Source organism: Coregonus clupeaformis, chromosome 8, assembly GCF_020615455.1.
Source record: "Coregonus clupeaformis isolate EN_2021a chromosome 8, ASM2061545v1, whole genome shotgun sequence".
Lineage (NCBI taxonomy): Eukaryota > Metazoa > Chordata > Actinopteri > Salmoniformes > Salmonidae > Coregonus > Coregonus clupeaformis.
Genome location: NC_059199.1, coordinates 63,819,392 through 63,841,374, shown reverse-complemented (window position 1 = coordinate 63,841,374; position 21,983 = coordinate 63,819,392). Strand labels below are relative to the sequence as shown.

Genomic DNA, 21,983 nt, shown 5'->3' with positions numbered 1-21,983 from the left:
CTGATGTCCTGTAGTTTAACAGGCCTAGTGACTGATGTCCTGTAGTTTAACAGGCCTAATGATTGACTGATGTCCTGTAGTTTAACAGGCCTAATGACTGATGTCCTGTAGTTTAACAGGCCTAATGACTGACGTCCTGTAGTTTAACAGGCCTAATGACTGATGTCCTGTAGTTTAACAGGCCTAATGATTGACTGATGTCCTGTAGTTTAACAGGTCTAATGACTGATGTCCTGTAGTTTAACAGGCCTAATGACTGATGTCCTGTAGTTTAACAGGCCTAATGACTGATGTCCTGTAGTTTAACAGGCCTAATGATTGATGTCCTGTAGTTTAACAGTAATAATGATTGACTGATGTCCTGTAGTTTAACAGGCCTAATGATTGATGTCCTGTAGTTTAACAGGCCTAATGATTGATGTCCTGTAGTTTAACAGGCCTAATGATTGATGTCCTGTAGTTTAACAGGCCTAATGACTGATGTCCTGTAGTTTAACAGGCCTAATGATTGATGTCCTGTAGTTTAACAGGCCTAATGATTGATGTCCTGTAGTTTAACAGGCCTAATGACTGATGTCCTGTAGTTTAACAGGCCTAATGACTGATGTCCTGTAGTTTAACAGGTCTAATGATTGACTGATGTCCTGTAGTTTAACAGGCCTAATGATTGATGTCCTGTAGTTTAACAGGTCTAATGATTGACTGATGTCCTGTAGTTTAACAGGCCTAATGACTGATGTCCTGTAGTTTAACAGGCCTAATGACTGATGTCCTGTAGTTTAACAGGCCTAATGACTGACTGATGTCCTGTAGTTTAACAGGTCTAATGATTGACTGATGTCCTGTAGTTTAACAGGCCTAATGACTGATGTCCTGTAGTTTAACAGGCCTAATGATTGACTGATGTCCTGTAGTTTAACAGGCCTAATGACTGATGTCCTGTAGTTTAACAGGCCTAATGATTGATGTCCTGTAGTTTAACAGGCCTAATGATTGATGTCCTGTAGTTTAACAGGCCTAATGATTGACTGATGTCCTGTAGTTTAACAGGCCTAATGACTGACTGATGTCATGTAATTTAACTGGCCTAATGATTGACTGATGTCTTGTAGTTTAACAGGTCTAATGATTGATGTCCTGTAGTTTAACAGGCCTAATGATTGACTGATGTCCTGTAGTTTAACAGGCCTAATGACTGACTGATGTCCTGTAGTTTAACTGGCCTAATGATTGACTGATGTCCTGTAGTTTAACAGGCCTAATGACTGATGTGCTGTAGTTTAACAGGCCTAATGACTGATGTCCTGTAGTTTAACAGGCCTAATGATTGATCTCCTGTAGTTTAACAGGTCTAATGATTGACTGATGTCCTGTAGTTTAACAGGCCTAATGACTGATGTCCTGTAGTTTAACAGGCCTAATGACTGATGTCCTGTAGTTTAACAGGCCTAATGATTGATGTCCTGTAGTTTAACAGGTCTAATGATTGACTGATGTCCTGTAGTTTAACAGGCCTAATGACTGATGTCCTGTAGTTTAACAGGCCTAATGATTGATGTCCTGTAGTTTAACAGGCCTAATGATTGACTGATGTCCTGTAGTTTAACAGGCCTAATGATTGATGTCCTGTAGTTTAACAGGCCTAATGACTGATGTCCTGTAGTTTAACAGGCCTAATGATTGATCTCCTGTAGTTTAACAGGTCTAATGATTGACTGATGTCCTGTAGTTTAACAGGTCTAATGATTGACTGATGTCCTGTAGTTTAACAGGCCTAATGACTGATGTCCTGTAGTTTAACAGGCCTAATGACTGATGTCCTGTAGTTTAACAGGCCTAATGACTGATGTCCTGTAGTTTAACAGGTCTAATGATTGACTGATGTCCTGTAGTTTAACAGGCCTAATGACTGATGTCCTGTAGTTTAACAGGCCTAATGACTGACGTCCTGTAGTTTAACAGGCCTAATGATTGATCTCCTGTAGTTTAACAGGTCTAATGATTGACTGATGTCCTGTAGTTTAACAGGTCTAATGACTGATGTCCTGTAGTTTAACAGACCTAATGACTGATGTCCTGTAGTTTAACAGGCCTAATGACTGATGTCCTGTAGTTTAACAGGCCTAATGATTGATGTCCTGTAGTTTAACAGGACTAATGATTGACTGATGTCCTGTAGTTTAACAGGCCTAATGACTGATGTCCTGTAGTTTAACAGGCCTAATGATTGATGTCCTGTAGTTTAACAGGCCTAATGATTGATGTCCTGTAGTTTAACAGGCCTAATGACTGATGTCCTGTAGTTTAACAGGCCTAATGATTGATGTCCTGTAGTTTAACAGGCCTAATGATTGATGTCCTGTAGTTTAACAGGCCTAATGACTGATGTCCTGTAGTTTAACAGGCCTAATGACTGATGTCCTGTAGTTTAACAGGCCTAATGATTGACTGATGTCCTGTAGTTTAACAGGCCTAATGATTGATGTCCTGTAGTTTAACAGGCCTAATGATTGACTGATGTCCTGTAGTTTAACAGGCCTAATGACTGATGTCCTGTAGTTTAACAGGCCTAATGACTGATGTCCTGTAGTTTAACAGGCCTAATGACTGACTGATGTCCTGTAGTTTAACAGGCCTAATGATTGACTGATGTCCTGTAGTTTAACAGGCCTAATGACTGATGTCCTGTAGTTTAACAGGCCTAATGACTGACTGATGTCCTGTAGTTTAACAGGGCTAATGACTGATGTCCTGTAGTTTAACAGGCCTAATGACTGATGTCCTGTAGTTTAACAGGCCTAATGACTGATGTCCTGTAGTTTAACAGGCCTAATGATTGACTGATGTCCTGTAGTTTAACAGGCCTAATGACTGATGATGTCATGTAATTTAACTGGCCTAATGATTGACTGATGTCCTGTAGTTTAACAGGCCTAATGATTGATGTCCTGTAGTTTAACAGGCCTAATGATTGACTGATGTCCTGTAGTTTAACAGGCCTAATGACTGACTGATGTCCTGTAGTTTAACTGGCCTAATGATGACTGATGTCCTGTAGTTTAACAGGCCTAATGACTGATGTCCTGTAGTTTAACAGGCCTAATGACTGATGTCCTGTAGTTTAACAGGTCTAATGACTGATGTCCTGTAGTTTAACAGGCCTAATGATTACTGATGTCCTGTAGTTTAACAGGCCTAATGATTGATGTCCTGTAGTTTAACAGGCCTAATGATCTGATGTCCTGTAGTTTAACAGGCCTAATGACTGACTGATGTCCTGTAGTTTAACTGGCCTAATGATTGACTGATGTCCTGTAGTTTAACAGGCCTAATGACTGATGTCCTGTAGTTTAACAGGCCTAATGACTGATGTCCTGTAGTTTAACAGGCCTAATGACTGATGTCCTGTAGTTTAACAGGCCTAATGACTGATGTCCTGTAGTTTAACAGGCCTAATGACTGATGTCCTGTAGTTTAACAGGCCTAATGATTGACTGATGTCCTGTAGTTTAACAGGCCTAATGACTGATGTCCTGTAGTTTAACAGGCCTAATGACTGATGTCCTGTAGTTTAACAGGCCTAATGACTGATGTCCTGTAGTTTAACAGGCCTAATGACTGATGTCCTGTAGTTTAACAGGCCTAATGATTGACTGATGTCCTGTAGTTTAACAGGCCTAATGATTGACTGATGTCCTGTAGTTTAACAGGCCTAATGACTGATGTCCTGTAGTTTAACAGGCCTAATGACTGATCTCCTGTAGTTTAACAGGCCTAATGATGACTGATGTCCTGTAGTTTAACAGGTCTAATGACTGATGTCCTGTAGTTTAACAGGCCTAATGAATGATGTCCTGTATTTAACAGGCCTAATGATCTGATGTCCTGTAGTTTAACAGGCCTAATGACTGATGTCCTGTAGTTTAACAGTACTAATGATTGACTGATGTCCTGTAGTTTAACAGGCCTAATGATTGATGTCCTGTAGTTTAACAGGCCTAATGACTGATGTCCTGTAGTTTAACAGGCCTAATGATTGATGTCCTGTAGTTTAACAGGCCTAATGACTGATGTCCTGTAGTTTAACAGGCCTAATGACTGATGTCCTGTAGTTTAACAGGCCTAATGACTGATGTCCTGTAGTTTAACAGGCCTAATGACTGATGTCCTGTAGTTTAACAGGCCTAATGATTACTGATGTCCTGTAGTTTAACAGGTCTAATGATTGATGTCCTGTAGTTTAACAGGCCTAATGATTGACTGATGTCCTGTAGTTTAACAGGCCTAATGACTGACTGGTGTCCTGTAGTTTAACAGGCCTAATGATTGACTGATGTCCTGTAGTTTAACAGGCCTAATGACTGATGTCCTGTAGTTTAACAGGCCTAATGACTGATGTCCTGTAGTTTAACAGGCCTAATGACTGATGTCCTGTAGTTTAACAGGCCTAATGACTGATGTCCTGTAGTTTAACAGGCCTAATGACTGATCTCCTGTAGTTTAACAGGCCTAATGATTGACTGATGTCCTGTAGTTTAACAGGCCTAATGACTGATGTCCTGTAGTTTAACAGGTCTAATGACTGACTGATGTCCTGTAGTTTAACAGGCCTAATGACTGATGTCCTGTAGTTTAACAGGCCTAATGATTGATGTCCTGTAGTTTAACAGGCCTAATGATTGACTGATGTCCTGTAGTTTAACAGGTCTAATGATTGACTGATGTCCTGTAGTTTAACAGGCCTAATGACTGATGTCCTGTAGTTTAACAGGCCTAATGATTGATCTCCTGTAGTTTAACAGGTCTAATGATTGACTGATGTCCTGTAGTTTAACAGGCCTAATGACTGATGTCCTGTAGTTTAACAGGCCTAATGAATAATGTCCTGATTTTTAACAGGCCTAATGACTGATGTCCTGTAGTTTAACATGCCTAATGATTGATGTCCTGTAGTTTAACAGTAATAATGATTGACTGATGTCCTGTAGTTTAACAGGCCTAATGACTGATGTCCTGTAGTTTAACAGGCCTAATGACTGATGTCCTGTAGTTTAACAGGCCTAATGATTGATGTCCTGTAGTTTAACAGGCCTAATGATTGATGTCCTGTAGTTTAACAGGCCTAATGACTGATGTCCTGTAGTTTAACAGGCCTAATGACTGATGTCCTGTAGTTTAACAGGCCTAATGATTGACTGATGTCCTGTAGTTTAACAGGTCTAATGATACTGATGTCCTGTAGTTTAACAGGACTAATGACTGATGTCCTGTAGTTTAACAGGCCTAATGACTGACTGATGTCCTGTAGTTTAACAGGACTAATGATTGACTGATGTCCTGTAGTTTAACAGGCCTAATGACTGATGTCCTGTAGTTTAACAGGCCTAATGACTGATGTCCTGTAGTTTAACAGGCCTAATGACTGATGTCCTGTAGTTTAACAGGCCTAATGACTGACTGATGTCCTGTAGTTTAACAGGCCTAATGACTGATGTCCTGTAGTTTAACAGGCCTAATGATTGACTGATGTCCTGTAGTTTAACAGGCCTAATGACTGATTGATGTCCTGTAGTTTAACAGGCCTAATGATTGATGTCCTGTAGTTTAACAGGCCTAATGATTGATGTCCTGTAGTTTAACAGGCCTAATGATTGATGTCCTGTAGTTTAACAGGCCTAATGATAGACTGATGTCCTGTAGTTTAACAGGCCTAATGATTGACTGATGTCCTGTAGTTTAACAGGCCTAATGATTGATGTCCTGTAGTTTAACACGCCTAATGACTGATTGATGTCCTGTAATTTAACTGGCCTAATGATTGACTGATGTCCTGTAGTTTAACAGGCCTAATGACTGACTGATGTCCTGTAGTTTAACAGGTCTAATGATTGACTGATGTCCTGTAGTTTAACAGGCCTAATGACTGATGTTCTGTAGTTTAACAGGCCTAATGACTGATGTCCTGTAGTTTAACAGGCCTAATGACTGATGTCCTGTAGTTTAACAGGCCTAATGATTGATCTCCTGTAGTTTAACAGGTCTAATGATTGACTGATGTCCTGTAGTTTAACAGGTCTAATGACTGATGTCCTGTAGTTTAACAGGCCTAATGATTGATGTCCTGTAGTTTAACAGGCCTAATGATTGATGTCCTGTAGTTTAACAGGTCTAATGATTGACTGATGTCCTGTAGTTTAACAGGCCTAATGACTGATGTCCTGTAGTTTAACAGGTCTAATGATTGATGTCCTGTAGTTTAACAGGCCTAATGACTGATGTCCTGTAGTTTAACAGGTCTAATGATTGATGTCCTGTAGTTTAACAGGACTAATGACTGATGTCCTGTAGTTTAACAGGCCTAATGATTGATCTCCTGTAGTTTAACAGGTCTAATGATTGACTGATGTCCTGTAGTTTAACAGGTCTAATGATTGACTGATGTCCTGTAGTTTAACAGGCCTAATGATTGACTGATGTCCTGTAGTTTAACAGGCCTAATGACTGATGTCCTGTAGTTTAACAGGCCTAATGACTGATGTCCTGTAGTTTAACAGGCCTAATGATTGACTGATGTCCTGTAGTTTAACAGGCCTAATGACTGATGTCCTGTAGTTTAACAGGCCTAATGACTGATGTCCTGTAGTTTAACAGGCCTAATGATTGATCTCCTGTAGTTTAACAGGTCTAATGATTGACTGATGTCCTGTAGTTTAACAGGCCTAATGACTGATGTCCTGTAGTTTAACAGGCCTAATGACTGATGTCCTGTAGTTTAACAGGCCTAATGACTGATGTCCTGTAGTTTAACAGGCCTAATGATTGATGTCCTGTAGTTTAACAGTACTAATGATTGACTGATGTCCTGTAGTTTAACAGGCCTAATGACTGATGTCCTGTAGTTTAACAGGCCTAATGACTGATGTCCTGTAGTTTAACAGGCCTAATGACTGATGTCCTGTAGTTTAACAGGCCTAATGACTGATGTCCTGTAGTTTAACAGGCCTAATGACTGATGTCCTGTAGTTTAACAGGCCTAATGACTGATGTCCTGTAGTTTAACAGGCCTAATGACTGATGTCCTGTAGTTTAACAGGCCTAATGACTGATGTCCTGTAGTTTAACAGGCCTAATGATTGACTGATGTCCTGTAGTTTAACAGGCCTAATGACTGATGTCCTGTAGTTTAACAGGCCTAATGATACTGATGTCCTGTAGTTTAACAGGCCTAATGACTGATGTCCTGTAGTTTAACAGGCCTAATGACTGATGTCCTGTAGTTTAACAGGCCTAATGACTGACTGATGTCCTGTAGTTTAACAGGCCTAATGATTGACTGATGTCCTGTAGTTTAACAGGCCTAATGACTGATGTCCTGTAGTTTAACAGGCCTAATGATTGACTGATGTCCTGTAGTTTAACAGGCCTAATGACTGATGTCCTGTAGTTTAACAGGCCTAATGACTGATGTCCTGTAGTTTAACAGGCCTAATGATTGATGTCCTGTAGTTTAACAGGCCTAATGATTGACTGATGTCCTGTAGTTTAACAGGCCTAATGACTGACTGATGTCCTGTAGTTTAACTGGCCTAATGATTACTGATGTCCTGTAGTTTAACAGGCCTAATGACTGATGTCCTGTAGTTTAACAGGCCTAATGATTGACTGATGTCCTGTAGTTTAACAGGCCTAATGACTGACTGATGTCCTGTAGTTTAACAGGCCTAATGATTGACTGATGTCCTGTAGTTTAACAGGCCTAATGACTGATGTGCTGTAGTTTAACAGGCCTAATGACTGATGTCCTGTAGTTTAACAGGCCTAATGACTGATGTCCTGTAGTTTAACAGGCCTAATGATTGACTGATGTCCTGTAGTTTAACAGGCCTAATGACTGATGTCCTGTAGTTTAACAGGCCTAATGATTACTGATGTCCTGTAGTTTAACAGGCCTAATGACTGACTGATGTCCTGTAGTTTAACAGGCCTAATGATTGACTGATGTCCTGTAGTTTAACAGGCCTAATGACTGATGTCCTGTAGTTTAACAGGCCTAATGACTGATGTCCTGTAGTTTAACAGGCCTAATGACTGATGTCCTGTAGTTTAACAGGCCTAATGACTGATGTCCTGTAGTTTAACAGGCCTAATGACTGATCTCCTGTAGTTTAACAGGCCTAATGATTGACTGATGTCCTGTAGTTTAACAGGCCTAATGACTGATGTCCTGTAGTTTAACAGGTCTAATGATCTGATGTCCTGTAGTTTAACAGGCCTAATGACTGATGTCCTGTAGTTTAACAGGCCTAATGACTTGATGTCCTGTAGTTTAACAGGTCTAATGATTGACTGATGTCCTGTAGTTTAACAGGCCTAATGATTGACTGATGTCCTGTAGTTTAACAGGCCTAATGACTGATGTCCTGTAGTTTAACAGGCCTAATGACTGATCTCCTGTAGTTTAACAGGCCTAATGATTGACTGATGTCCTGTAGTTTAACAGGTCTAATGACTGATGTCCTGTAGTTTAACAGGCCTAATGAATGATGTCCTGATTTTTAACAGGCCTAATGACTGATGTCCTGTAGTTTAACAGGCCTAATGACTGATGTCCTGTAGTTTAACAGGACTAATGATTGACTGATGTCCTGTAGTTTAACAGGCCTAATGACTGATGTCCTGTAGTTTAACAGGCCTAATGACTGATGTCCTGTAGTTTAACAGGCCTAATGATTGATGTCCTGTAGTTTAACAGGCCTAATGACTGATGTCCTGTAGTTTAACAGGCCTAATGACTGATGTCCTGTAGTTTAACAGGCCTAATGACTGATGTCCTGTAGTTTAACAGGCCTAATGACTGATGTCCTGTAGTTTAACAGGCCTAATGATTGACTGATGTCCTGTAGTTTAACAGGCCTAATGATTGATGTCCTGTAGTTTAACAGGCCTAATGATTGACTGATGTCCTGTAGTTTAACAGGCCTAATGACTGACTGATGTCCTGTAGTTTAACTGGCCTAATGATTGACTGATGTCCTGTAGTTTAACAGGCCTAATGACTGATGTCCTGTAGTTTAACAGGCCTAATGACTGATGTCCTGTAGTTTAACAGGTCTAATGACTGATGTCCTGTAGTTTAACAGGCCTAATGACTGATGTCCTGTAGTTTAACAGGCCTAATGATTGATCTCCTGTAGTTTAACAGGCCTAATGATTGACTGATGTCCTGTAGTTTAACAGGCCTAATGACTGATGTCCTGTAGTTTAACAGGCCTAATGACTGATGTCCTGTAGTTTAACAGGCCTAATGACTGATGTCCTGTAGTTTAACAGGCCTAATGACTGATGTCCTGTAGTTTAACAGGTCTAATGATTGACTGATGTCCTGTAGTTTAACAGGTCTAATGATTGACTGATGTCCTGTAGTTTAACAGGCCTAATGACTGATGTCCTGTAGTTTAACAGGCCTAATGATTGATCTCCTGTAGTTTAACAGGTCTAATGATTGACTGATGTCCTGTAGTTTAACAGGTCTAATGACTGATGTCCTGTAGTTTAACAGACCTAATGAATAATGTCCTGATTTTTAACAGGCCTAATGACTGATGTCCTGTAGTTTAACATGCCTAATGATTGATGTCCTGTAGTTTAACAGTAATAATGATTGACTGATGTCCTGTAGTTTAACAGGCCTAATGATTGATGTCCTGTAGTTTAACAGGTCTAATGATTGATGTCCTGTAGTTTAACAGGCCTAATGATTGATGTCCTGTAGTTTAACAGGCCTAATGACTGATGTCCTGTAGTTTAACAGGCCTAATGACTGATGTCCTGTAGTTTAACAGGCCTAATGACTGATGTCCTGTAGTTTAACAGGCCTAATGATTGACTGATGTCCTGTAGTTTAACAGGCCTAATGATTGACTGATGTCCTGTAGTTTAACAGGTCTAATGACTGATGTCCTGTAGTTTAACAGGCCTAATGACTGACTGATGTCCTGTAGTTTAACAGGTCTAATGATTGACTGATGTCCTGTAGTTTAACAGGTCTAATGACTGATGTCCTGTAGTTTAACAGGCCTAATGACTGATGTCCTGTAGTTTAACAGGCCTAATGACTGATGTCCTGTAGTTTAACAGGCCTAATGACTGACTGATGTCCTGTAGTTTAACAGGCCTAATGACTGATGTCCTGTAGTTTAACAGGCCTAATGATTGACTGATGTCCTGTAGTTTAACAGGCCTAATGACTGATTGTGTCCTGTCGTTTAACAGGCCTAATGATTGATGTCCTGTAGTTTAACAGGCCTAATGACTGACTGATGTCCTGTAGTTTAACAGGCCTAATGACTGATGTCCTGTAGTTTAACAGGCCTAATGACTGATGTCCTGTAGTTTAACAGGCCTAATGATTGATGTCCTGTAGTTTAACAGGCCTAATGACTGACTGATGTCCTGTAGTTTAACAGGCCTAATGACTGATGTCCTGTAGTTTAACAGGCCTAATGACTGATGTCCTGTAGTTTAACAGGCCTAATGACTGATGTCCTGTAGTTTAACAGGCCTAATGACTGATTGATGTCCTGTAGTTTAACAGGCCTAATGATTGACTGATGTCCTGTAGTTTAACAGGCCTAATGACTGATGTCCTGTAGTTTAACAGGCCTAATGACTGATGTCCTGTAGTTTAACAGGCCTAATGACTGATGTCCTGTAGTTTAACAGGCCTAATGACTGACGTCCTGTAGTTTAACAGGCCTAATGACTGACTGATGTCCTGTAGTTTAACAGGCCTAATGATTGACTGATGTCCTGTAGTTTAACAGGCCTAATGACTGATGTCCTGTAGTTTAACAGGCCTAATGACTGATGTCCTGTAGTTTAACAGGCCTAATGACTGATGTCCTGTAGTTTAACAGGCCTAATGACTGATGTCCTGTAGTTTAACAGGCCTAATGACTGATGTCCTGTAGTTTAACAGGCCTAATGACTGATGTCCTGTAGTTTAACAGGCCTAATGACTGACTGATGTCCTGTAGTTTAACAGGCCTAATGACTGATGTCCTGTAGTTTAACAGGTCTAATGACTGACTGATGTCCTGTAGTTTAACAGGCCTAATGACTGATGTCCTGTAGTTTAACAGGCCTAATGACTGATGTCCTGTAGTTTAACAGGCCTAATGACTGATGTCCTGTAGTTTAACAGGCCTAATGACTGATGTCCTGTAGTTTAACAGGCCTAATGATTGCTGATGTCCTGTAGTTTAACAGGCCTAATGACTGATGTCCTGTAGTTTAACAGGTCTAATGACTGATGTCCTGTAGTTTAACAGGCCTAATGACTGATGTCCTGTAGTTTAACAGGCCTAATGATTGATGTCCTGTAGTTTAACAGGCCTAATGATTGACTGATGTCCTGTAGTTTAACAGGCCTAATGATTGATGTCCTGTAGTTTAACAGGTCTAATGATTGATGTCCTGTAGTTTAACAGGCCTAATGATTGATGTCCTGTAGTTTAACAGGCCTAATGACTGACTGATGTCCTGTAGTTTAACAGGCCTAATGACTGATCTCCTGTAGTTTAACAGGCCTAATGATTGATGTCCTGTAGTTTAACAGGCCTAATGATTGATGTCCTGTAGTTTAACAGGCCTAATGACTGATGTCCTGTAGTTTAACAGGTCTAAAGACTGACTGATGTCCTGTAGTTTAACAGGCCTAATGACTGATGTCCTGTAGTTTAACAGGCCTAATGACTGATGTCCTGTAGTTTAACAGGCCTAATGACTGATGTCCTGTAGTTTAACAGGCCTAATGACTGATGTCCTGTAGTTTAACAGGCCTAATGACTGATGTCCTGTAGTTTAACAGGCCTAATGACTGATGTCCTGTAGTTTAACAGGCCTAATGACTGATGTCCTGTAGTTTAACAGGTCTAATGACTGATGTCCTGTAGTTTAACAGGCCTAATGACTGATTGATGTCCTGTAGTTTAACAGGCCTAATGATTGACTGATTTCCTGTAGTTTAACAGGCCTAATGACTGATTGATGTCCTGTAGTTTAACAGGCCTAATGATTGACTGATGTCCTGTAGTTTAACAGGCCTAATGACTGATGTCCTGTAGTTTAACAGGCCTAATGACTGATGTCCTGTAGTTTAACAGGCCTAATGACTGATGTCCTGTAGTTTAACAGGCCTAATGACTGATGTCCTGTAGTTTAACAGGCCTAATGACTGACTGATGTCCTGTAGTTTAACAGGCCTAATGATTGACTGATGTCCTGTAGTTTAACAGGCCTAATGATTGATGTCCTGTAGTTTAACAGGTCTAATGATTGACTGATGTCCTGTAGTTTAACAGGCCTAATGACTGATGTCCTGTAGTTTAACAGGTCTAATGACTGATGTCCTGTAGTTTAACAGGTCTAATGACTGACTGATGTCCTGTAGTTTAACAGGTCTAATGATTGACTGATGTCCTGTAGTTTAACAGGCCTAATGACTGATGTCCTGTAGTTTAACAGGCCTAATGATTGATGTCCTGTAGTTTAACAGGCCTAATGATTGATGTCCTGTAGTTTAACAGGCCTAATGATTGACTGATGTCCTGTAGTTTAACTGGCCTAATGATTGACTGATGTCTTGTAGTTTAACAGGTCTAATGATTGATGTCCTGTAGTTTAACAGGCCTAATGACTGATTGATGTCCTGTACTTTAACTGGCCTAATGATTGACTGATGTCCTGTAGTTTAACAGGCCTAATGACTGACTGATGTCCTGTAGTTTAACAGGTCTAATGATTGACTGATGTCCTGTAGTTTAACAGGCCTAATGACTGATGTCCTGTAGTTTAACAGGCCTAATGACTGATGTCCTGTAGTTTAACAGGCCTAATGACTGATGTCCTGTAGTTTAACAGGCCTAATGACTGATGTCCTGTAGTTTAACAGGTCTAATGATTGACTGATGTCCTGTAGTTTAACAGGTCTAATGATTGACTGATGTCCTGTAGTTTAACAGGCCTAATGACTGATGTCCTGTAGTTTAACAGGCCTAATGATTGATCTCCTGTAGTTTAACAGGTCTAATGATTGACTGATGTCCTGTAGTTTAACAGGTCTAAAGACTGATGTCCTGTAGTTTAACAGGCCTAATGATTGATGTCCTGTAGTTTAACAGGCCTAATGATTGATGTCCTGTAGTTTAACAGGTCTAATGATTGACTGATGTCCTGTAGTTTAACAGGTCTAATGATTGACTGATGTCCTGTAGTTTAACAGGCCTAATGACTGATGTCCTGTAGTTTAACAGGTCTAATGATTGATGTCCTGTAGTTTAACAGGCCTAATGATTGATGTCCTGTAGTTTAACAGGTCTAATGATTGATGTCCTGTAGTTTAACAGGACTAATGACTGATGTCCTGTAGTTTAACATGCCTAATGATTGATCTCCTGTAGTTTAACAGGTCTAATGATTGACTGATGTCCTGTAGTTTAACAGGCCTAATGACTGATGTCCTGTAGTTTAACAGGCCTAATGACTGATGTCCTGTAGTTTAACAGGTCTAATGATTGACTGATGTCCTGTAGTTTAACAGGCCTAATGATTGACTGATGTCCTGTAGTTTAACAGGCCTAATGACTGATGTCCTGTAGTTTAACAGGCCTAATGACTGATGTCCTGTAGTTTAACAGGTCTAATGATTGACTGATGTCCTGTAGTTTAACAGGTCTAATGACTGATGTCCTGTAGTTTAACAGGCCTAATGACTGATGTCCTGTAGTTTAACAGGCCTAATGATTGATGTCCTGTAGTTTAACAGTAATAATGATTGACTGATGTCCTGTAGTTTAACAGGCCTAATGATTGATGTCCTGTAGTTTAACAGGTCTAATGACTGACATGTCCTGTAGTTTAACAGGCCTAATGATTGATGTCCTGTAGTTTAACAGGCCTAATGACTGATGTCCTGTAGTTTAACAGGCCTAATGATTGATGTCCTGTAGTTTAACAGGCCTAATGATTGATGTCCTGTAGTTTAACAGGCCTAATGATGCTGATGTCCTGTAGTTTAACAGGCCTAATGACTGATGTCCTGTAGTTTAACAGGCCTAATGATTACTGATGTCCTGTAGTTTAACAGGCCTAATGACTGATGTCCTGTAGTTTAACAGGCCTAATGATTGACTGATGTCCTGTAGTTTAACAGGCCTAATGACTGATGTCCTGTAGTTTAACAGGTCTAATGACTGATGTCCTGTAGTTTAACAGGCATAATGACTGATATGTCCTGTAGTTTAACAGGCCTAATGATTGACTGATGTCCTGTAGTTTAACAGGCCTAATGACTGATGTCCTGTAGTTTAACAGGCCTAATGACTGATGTCCTGTAGTTTAACAGGCCTAATGATTGATGTCCTGTAGTTTAACAGGCCTAATGATTGACTGATGTCCTGTAGTTTAACAGGCCTAATGACTGACTGATGTCATGTAATTTAACTGGCCTAATGATTGACTGATGTCTTGTAGTTTAACAGGTCTAATGATTGATGTCCTGTAGTTTAACAGGCCTAATGATTGACTGATGTCCTGTAGTTTAACAGGCCTAATGACTGATGTCCTGTAGTTTAACAGGCCTAATGACTGATGTCCTGTAGTTTAACAGGCCTAATGACTGATGTCCTGTAGTTTAACAGGCCTAATGATTGATGTCCTGTAGTTTAACAGGCCTAATGATTGATGTCCTGTAGTTTAACAGGTCTAATGATTGACTGATGTCCTGTAGTTTAACAGGTCTAATGATTGACTGATGTCCTGTAGTTTAACAGGCCTAATGACTGATGTCCTGTAGTTTAACAGGCCTAATGATTGATCTCCTGTAGTTTAACAGGCCTAATGATTGACTGATGTCCTGTAGTTTAACAGGCCTAATGATCTGATGTCCTGTAGTTTAACAGGCCTAATGACTGATGTCCTGTAGTTTAACAGGTCTAATGATTGACTGATGTCCTGTAGTTTAACAGGCCTAATGACTGATGTCCTGTAGTTTAACAGACCTAATGACTCCGTCCTGTAGTTTAACAGGCCTAATGATTGATCTCCTGTAGTTTAACAGGTCTAATGATTGACTGATGTCCTGTAGTTTAACAGGCCTAATGACTGATGTCCTGTAGTTTAACAGGCCTAATGATTGATGTCCTGTAGTTTAACAGGTCTAATGATTGATGTCATGTAGTTTAACAGGCATAATGACTGATGTCCTGTAGTTAACAGGCCTAATGACTGATGTCCTGTAGTTTAACAGGCCTAATGACTGGTGTCCTGTAGTTTAACAGGCCTAATGACTGATGTCCTGTAGTTTAACAGGCCTAATGATTGACTGATGTCCTGTAGTTTAACAGGTCTAATGATTACTGATGTCCTGTAGTTTAACAGGCCTAATGACTGATGTCCTGTAGTTTTAACAGGCCTAATGATGATGTCCTGTAGTTTAACAGGCCTAATGACTGATGTCCTGTAGTTTAACAGGCCTAATGACTGATGTCCTGTAGTTTAACAGGTCTAATGATTGACTGATGTCCTGTAGTTTAACAGGTCTAATGATTGACTGATGTCCTGTAGTTTAACAGGACTAATGACTGATGTCCTGTAGTTTAACAGGCCTAATGACTGACTGATGTCCTGTAGTTTAACAGGCCTAATGATTGATCTCCTGTAGTTTAACAGGTCTAATGATTGACTGATGTCCTGTAGTTTAACAGGTCTAATGATTGACTGATGTCCTGTAGTTTAACAGGCCTAATGACTGATGTCCTGTAGTTTAACAGGCCTAATGACTGATGTCCTGTAGTTTAACAGGCCTAATGACTGATGTCCTGTAGTTTAACAGGTCTAATGATTGACTGATGTCCTGTAGTTTAACAGGTCTAATGATTGACTGATGTCCTGTAGTTTAACAGGACTAATGACTGATGTCCTGTATTTTAACAGGCCTAATGATTGATGTCCTGTAGTTTAACAGGCCTAATGACTGATGTCCTGTAGTTTAACAGGCCTAATGACTGATGTCCTGTAGTTTAACAGGCCTAATGATTGACTGATGTCCTGTAGTTTAACAGGCCTAATGATTGACTGATGTCCTGTAGTTTAACAGGACTAATGACTGATGTCCTGTAGTTTAACAGGCCTAATGACTGATGTCCTGTAGTTTAACAGGCCTAATGATTGATCTCCTGTAGTTTAACAGGTCTAATGATTGACTGATGTCCTGTAGTTTAACAGGTCTAATGATTGACTGATGTCCTGTAGTTTAACAGGCCTAATGACTGATGTCCTGTAGTTTAACAGGTCTAATGATTGACTGATGTCCTGTAGTTTAACAGGCCTAATGACTGATGTCCTGTAGTTTAACAGACCTAATGACTGACGTCCTGTAGTTTAACAGGCCTAATGATTGATCTCCTGTAGTTTAACAGGTCTAATGATTGACTGATGTCCTGTAGTTTAACAGGCCTAATGACTGATGTCCTGTAGTTTAACAGGCCTAATGATTGATGTCCTGTAGTTTAACAGGTCTAATGATTGATGTCCTGTAGTTTAACAGGCCTAATGATTGATGTCCTGTATTTTAACAGGCCTAATGATTGATGTCCTGTAGTTTAACAGGCCTAATGACTGATGTCCTGTAGTTTAACAGGCCTAATGACTGATGTCCTGTAGTTTAACAGGTCTAATGATTGACTGATGTCCTGTAGTTTAACAGGTCTAATGATTGACTGATGTCCTGTAGTTTAACAGGCCTAATGACTGATGTCCTGTAGTTTAACAGGCCTAATGACTGATGTCCTGTAGTTTAACAGGCCTAATGATTGATGTCCTGTAGTTTAACAGGTCTAATGATTGACTGATGTCCTGTAGTTTAACAGGCCTAATGACTGATGTCCTGTAGTTTAACAGGCCTAATGACTGATGGGAAATGAGAGAAGAGGAGGAATGTTCCTCTGTCTCCTGACCATATTCCCCGTGTTCCCTGTATTCCCTGTATTCCCTGTGTTCCCTGTATTCCCTGTGTTCCCTGTATTCCCTGTATTCCCTGTGTTCCCTGTATTCCCTGTAGTCCCTGTGTTCCCTGTATTCCCTGTGTTCCCTGTATTCCCTGTATTCCCTGTGTTCCCTGTATTCCCTATATTCCCTGTGGTCCCTGTGTTCCCTGTATTCCCTGTATTCCCTGTATTCCCTGTATTCCCTTTATTCCCTGTATTCCAGCTGGAGAGGTACATCCAGGAGAACCTGCGTTCTGGGATGGAGGAGATGAAGAGGAACGCTGTTCACACCCAGACGGTGGCCATGTTGGAGATCGTGACCAACCTCTTTAGCCAATCAGCTGAGCTGACCCGTAAACTGACAGATGTGAAGACCCAGGTAAGCCAATCAGCTGGACCTGTTGTGAAGAATACCTCTAGTCCCTTCCTCTTCCATTTGTAGGTGGATGATGGGAACTGGATCATTCAGAGGGCTTCAACCCTGGTCCGAAAGAGCTTCAGCCGCGCAACAAAATACCTTGATTCAACTTTCAATGTTTTGATTAGTTGCCAAGGTGTCCCAGGTGTGATTCATTGATTAGGCCAGTTGTCCCAGGTGTGAATCATTGATTAGGCCAGTTGTCCCAGGTGTGATTCATTGATTAGGCCAGTTGTCCCAGGTGTGATTCATTGATTAGGCCAGTTGTCCCAGGTGTGATTCATTGATTAGGCTGAGATCTGTTGTCCCTCATCGTAAACACTTTGATTGACATGCTGAGTTGAATTTAGTTGACTGACAATCAGCCAGTTAAAACATCCAACATGGAGCCACAACACAGATGGTCCTTAGTTGTACCATAGAGCTGTTATTACAGGAAGATGTGTTTTGGTATTTTCTAGTTTCCTCTATCAGTCACTCTCTCTTTGTGATCCATGATGTACAACAGTGCAACCTGTACAAATATTGTAACTGGTTGGTTATCAGTCAAGCTGCAAAGATAAGATACGAATGTAGTGGTCAAACTTGTATTATTCATCTTTGAAATTGTATAACAGGCCCCTTCCTGTTTGTCTATCTGTGTCTGGTGTTTAGCTTTGAAGAAAGTACTAAGTCTTCTCTATATAAGATAGTCATTTAATCCAGGTGTCTTGGCGTCATATTCAGAACAAGATCCTTAACAACAGCTTGATCTTTAATGGTCTTTGTCAGGTAACTGAATAACTCTCCCTCCCTCCCTAGGTGCTAAACCAGACCAGTAGAATGGAGATTCAGCTGTTAGAGTATTCTCTGTTCACTAACCGTCTGGAGAAACACATCCTCCAGCAGAATCAGGAAATCTCACGGCTCAACGATAAGAACAGGTACAGCAGCCCTGTCCAACACGCAGAGAGGAGGGAGGAAGGGAGTGTGTGTGTGTGTGTGTGTGTGTGTGTGTGAAAGGAAAGAGCACGTGAACCCGCCAGATCTGAGTTCAAATACTGTGAGCGTTTACATTTGGCCTGTCTGCGGTGCCAGGTGGGCGGGGTTTATGCTTATGTTTTTTTTTCTTCTATTGGTGTCTTTGCATCAAGCATGCTCAATCAATCACAGATAAAGTATTTGAATCCAGGTCTGGTATGTGATAGTTGGTTATGGATGGTGTATATTTTTTCCCCCAACAATGTGAACTTACCAGGTAACGTCCCAGGCTCTAGAGCAGTGGTATTCAAACTTTTTTCAGCGGGGATCCCATCCCACCCCAAAATCTAACAATTTTTTTTTAAAAACAACGACAACCCCAACTGCGGTACCCCGACTTTGAATACCACTGCCATAGAGTCACGTGGTCAGGAGAAATATGCTCCCTTACACATTTCATACTGGGGGCTTGAGATACATCTGAACCAGAAGATACATCTGAACCAGGAGGTGAGTCTGAACCAGAAGACACATGAGACCAGGAGGTGAGTCTGAACCATGGTGTGAGTCTGAACCATGAGGTGAGTCTGAACCAGGAGGTGAGTCTGAACCATGAGGTGAGTCTGAACCATGGGGTGACTCTGAACCAGGAGGTGAGTCTGAACCAGGAGGTGAGTCTGAACCAGGAGGTGAGTCTGAACCATGAGGTGAGTCTGAACCATGGGGTGACTCTGAACCAGGAGGTGAGTCTGAACCAGGAGGTGAGTCTGAACCATGAGGTGAGTCTGAACCAGGAGGTGAGTCTGAACCATGAGGTGAGTCTGAACCAGGAGGTGAGTCTGAACCAGGAGGTGAGTCTGAACCATGGGGTGACTCTGAACCAGGAGGTGAGTCTGAACCAGGAGGTGAGTCTGAACCATGAGGTGAGTCTGAACCAGGAGGTGAGTCTGAACCAGGAGGTGAGTCTGAACCATGGGGTGACTCTGAACCAGGAGGTGAGTCTGAACCATGAGGTGAGTCTGAACCAGGAGGTGAGTCTGAACCATGAGGTGAGTCTGAACCAGGAGGTGAGTCTGAACCAGGAGGTGAGTCTGAACCATGGGGTGACTCTGAACCAGGGAGGTGAGTCTGAACCAGGAGGTGAGTCTGAACCATGAGGTGAGTCTGAACCAGGAGGTGAGTCTGAACCAGGAGGTGAGTCTGAACCATGGGGTGACTCTGAACCAGGAGGTGAGTCTGAACCATGAGGTGAGTCTGAACCAGGAGGTGAGTCTGAACCATGAGGTGAGTCTGAACCAGGAGGTGAGTCTGAACCAGGAGGTGAGTCTGAACCATGGGGTGACTCTGAACCAGGAGGTGAGTCTGAACCAGGAGGTGAGTCTGAACCATGGGGTGACTCTGAACCAGGAGGTGAGTCTGAACCAGGAGGTGAGTCTGAACCATGGGGTGACTCTGAACCAGGAGGTGAGTCTGAACCAGGAGGTGAGTCTGAACCATGAGGTGAGTCTGAACCATGAGGTGACTCTGAACCAGGAGGTGACTCTGAACCAGGAGGTGACTCTGAACCAGGAGGTGAGTCTGAACCAGGAGGTGAGTCTGAACCATGGTGTGAGTCTGATGTTTCAGGGATAAACATTATTTACTGAGGGAACCAAAAGGTTTGGAGGAGGATGAATGACACAGACATGGGGATGAAGAACAGGTGGCATCGTGTGAAGTGGCCAGTGTTATGTCTCTCTGGTTGTTTATCCATTCAGCCCTGTGGACAGGCCCCAGGCACCCAGATTATTATGGTCTAAAGTAGTGCGCTACATAGGGAATAGGGTGCCATTCTCTGGTCTAAAGTAGTGCGCTATATAGGGAATAGGGTGCCATTCTCTGGTCTAAAGTAGTGCACTATATAGGGAATAGGGTGCCATTCTCTGGTCTAAAGTAGTGCACTATATAGGGAATAGGGTGCCATTTGGGACGGGGTCCAGGTGTGTTCAGAATAACAGAGTGATCTGGTCATGACAGTTGCCACACATATGACCCTGCTTGACCTCTTGACCCCTACTTGTGGTTAGAATATCCACCTGAGGTTGGCTACTTCCTTTGACTCCCTCTGGGTTGAAGCCTAAGATAAAATAACAACTAGAGCATCAATGGATTCAGTCGTGACACTATTTATACAATGTTAGTAAGGCATTGTTGGGGAGAAAACCCAAAACACCATTACGAGAAGTGCCATTGAAATCAATTCCAATTGATCTCCAGGTGTAAACATAGTGAGGTAAGGTATACGTCCCAAATGGCAACCCTATTCCCTACGTAGCGCACTACTTTTGACCAGGATCCAATGGACTATATAGGGAAGAGGGTGCCATTGGGGACTCAGCCAAAGGTGTTTGAGAGCGGGGTGCAGTGCAGAGCAAGGCAGAGTGAGAAGCAGCTTGCATCCGTCTGTGTGGCTCTGGGTTGTTTCTGCTGAGTCGTTAGTCAGAGCTATAAACATCAGACTGGGGGATTTACAGGCTTCATTTGGAGCGGGGTGGGTAACACACACATGCAAGCACGCACGTCATGGTTGCCCCAGGGTAGTGATTGAGACGTTCAATATGCAGCTCCATCCAGATGTCTAATGCTGCTGTACAGGTGTTTCTGTGGTGTGTGTGTGTGTGTGTGTGTGTGTGTTTTGTTGGGCCTGGGTTGTTCAAGATGTTTCTTTGGCATTTGCTGAATGGAACCTGTCTTTTTTGTCTCTGCAGTCATTCATTCGTCTTGCTATAGGAGGTATGTACAGGATGCTATAGGAGGTATGTACAGGATGCTATAGGAGGTATGTACAGGATGCTATAGGAGGTATGTACAGGATGCTATAGGAGGTATGTACAGGATGCTATAGGAGGTATGTACAGGATGCTATAGGAAGTATGTACAGGATGCTAAAGGAGGTATGTACAGGATGCTATAGGAGGTATGTACAAGTTGCTATAGGAGGTATGTACAGGATGCTGTAGGAGGTATGTACAGGATGCTATAGGAAGTATGTACAGGATGCTATAGGAGGTATGTACAGGATGCTATAGGAGGTATGTACAAGATGCTATAGGAGGTATGTACAGGATGCTGTAGGAGGTATGTACAGGATGCTATAGGAAGTATGTACAGGATACTATAGGAGGTATGTACAGGATGCTATAGGAGGTATGTACAGGATGCTATAGGAGGTATGTACAGGATGCTATAGGAGGTTTGTACAAGATGCTATAGGAGGTATGTACAGGATGCTATAGGAGGTATGTACAGGATGCTATAGGAGGTACGTACAGGATGCTATAGGAGGTATGTACAGGATGCTATAGGAGGTATGTACAGGATGCTATAGGAGGTATGTACAGGATGCTATAGGAGGTATGTACAGGATACTATAAGAAGTATGTACAGGAGGCTGCATACAGGAGACTGCATAATGCTAATTCCTGAGACATGCATTTAACACAATTGGTTCCTTTGAATCAACCAATCCAGTGCTGCTGCATTGTGCTGACAGATCTCTCTACTTACTACATCAATATCAC

At 41.6% G+C, this 21,983-nt stretch overlaps 1 protein-coding gene across 2 annotated transcripts in view; it reads left to right on the top strand.

The window, feature by feature from the left end:
- Window positions 1-21,983, top strand: part of LOC121572231 (angiopoietin-2-like) — a 140,569-nt gene that overhangs the window by 80,155 nt on the left and 38,431 nt on the right. For both annotated transcript variants that reach the window (XM_041884176.2, XM_041884177.2), the window contains exons 2-3: window positions 17,269-17,424; window positions 18,265-18,386. In XM_041884176.2, the coding sequence (XP_041740110.1) occupies window positions 17,269-17,424; window positions 18,265-18,386 (278 nt within the window). The remainder of the gene's footprint in view (window positions 1-17,268; window positions 17,425-18,264; window positions 18,387-21,983) is intronic.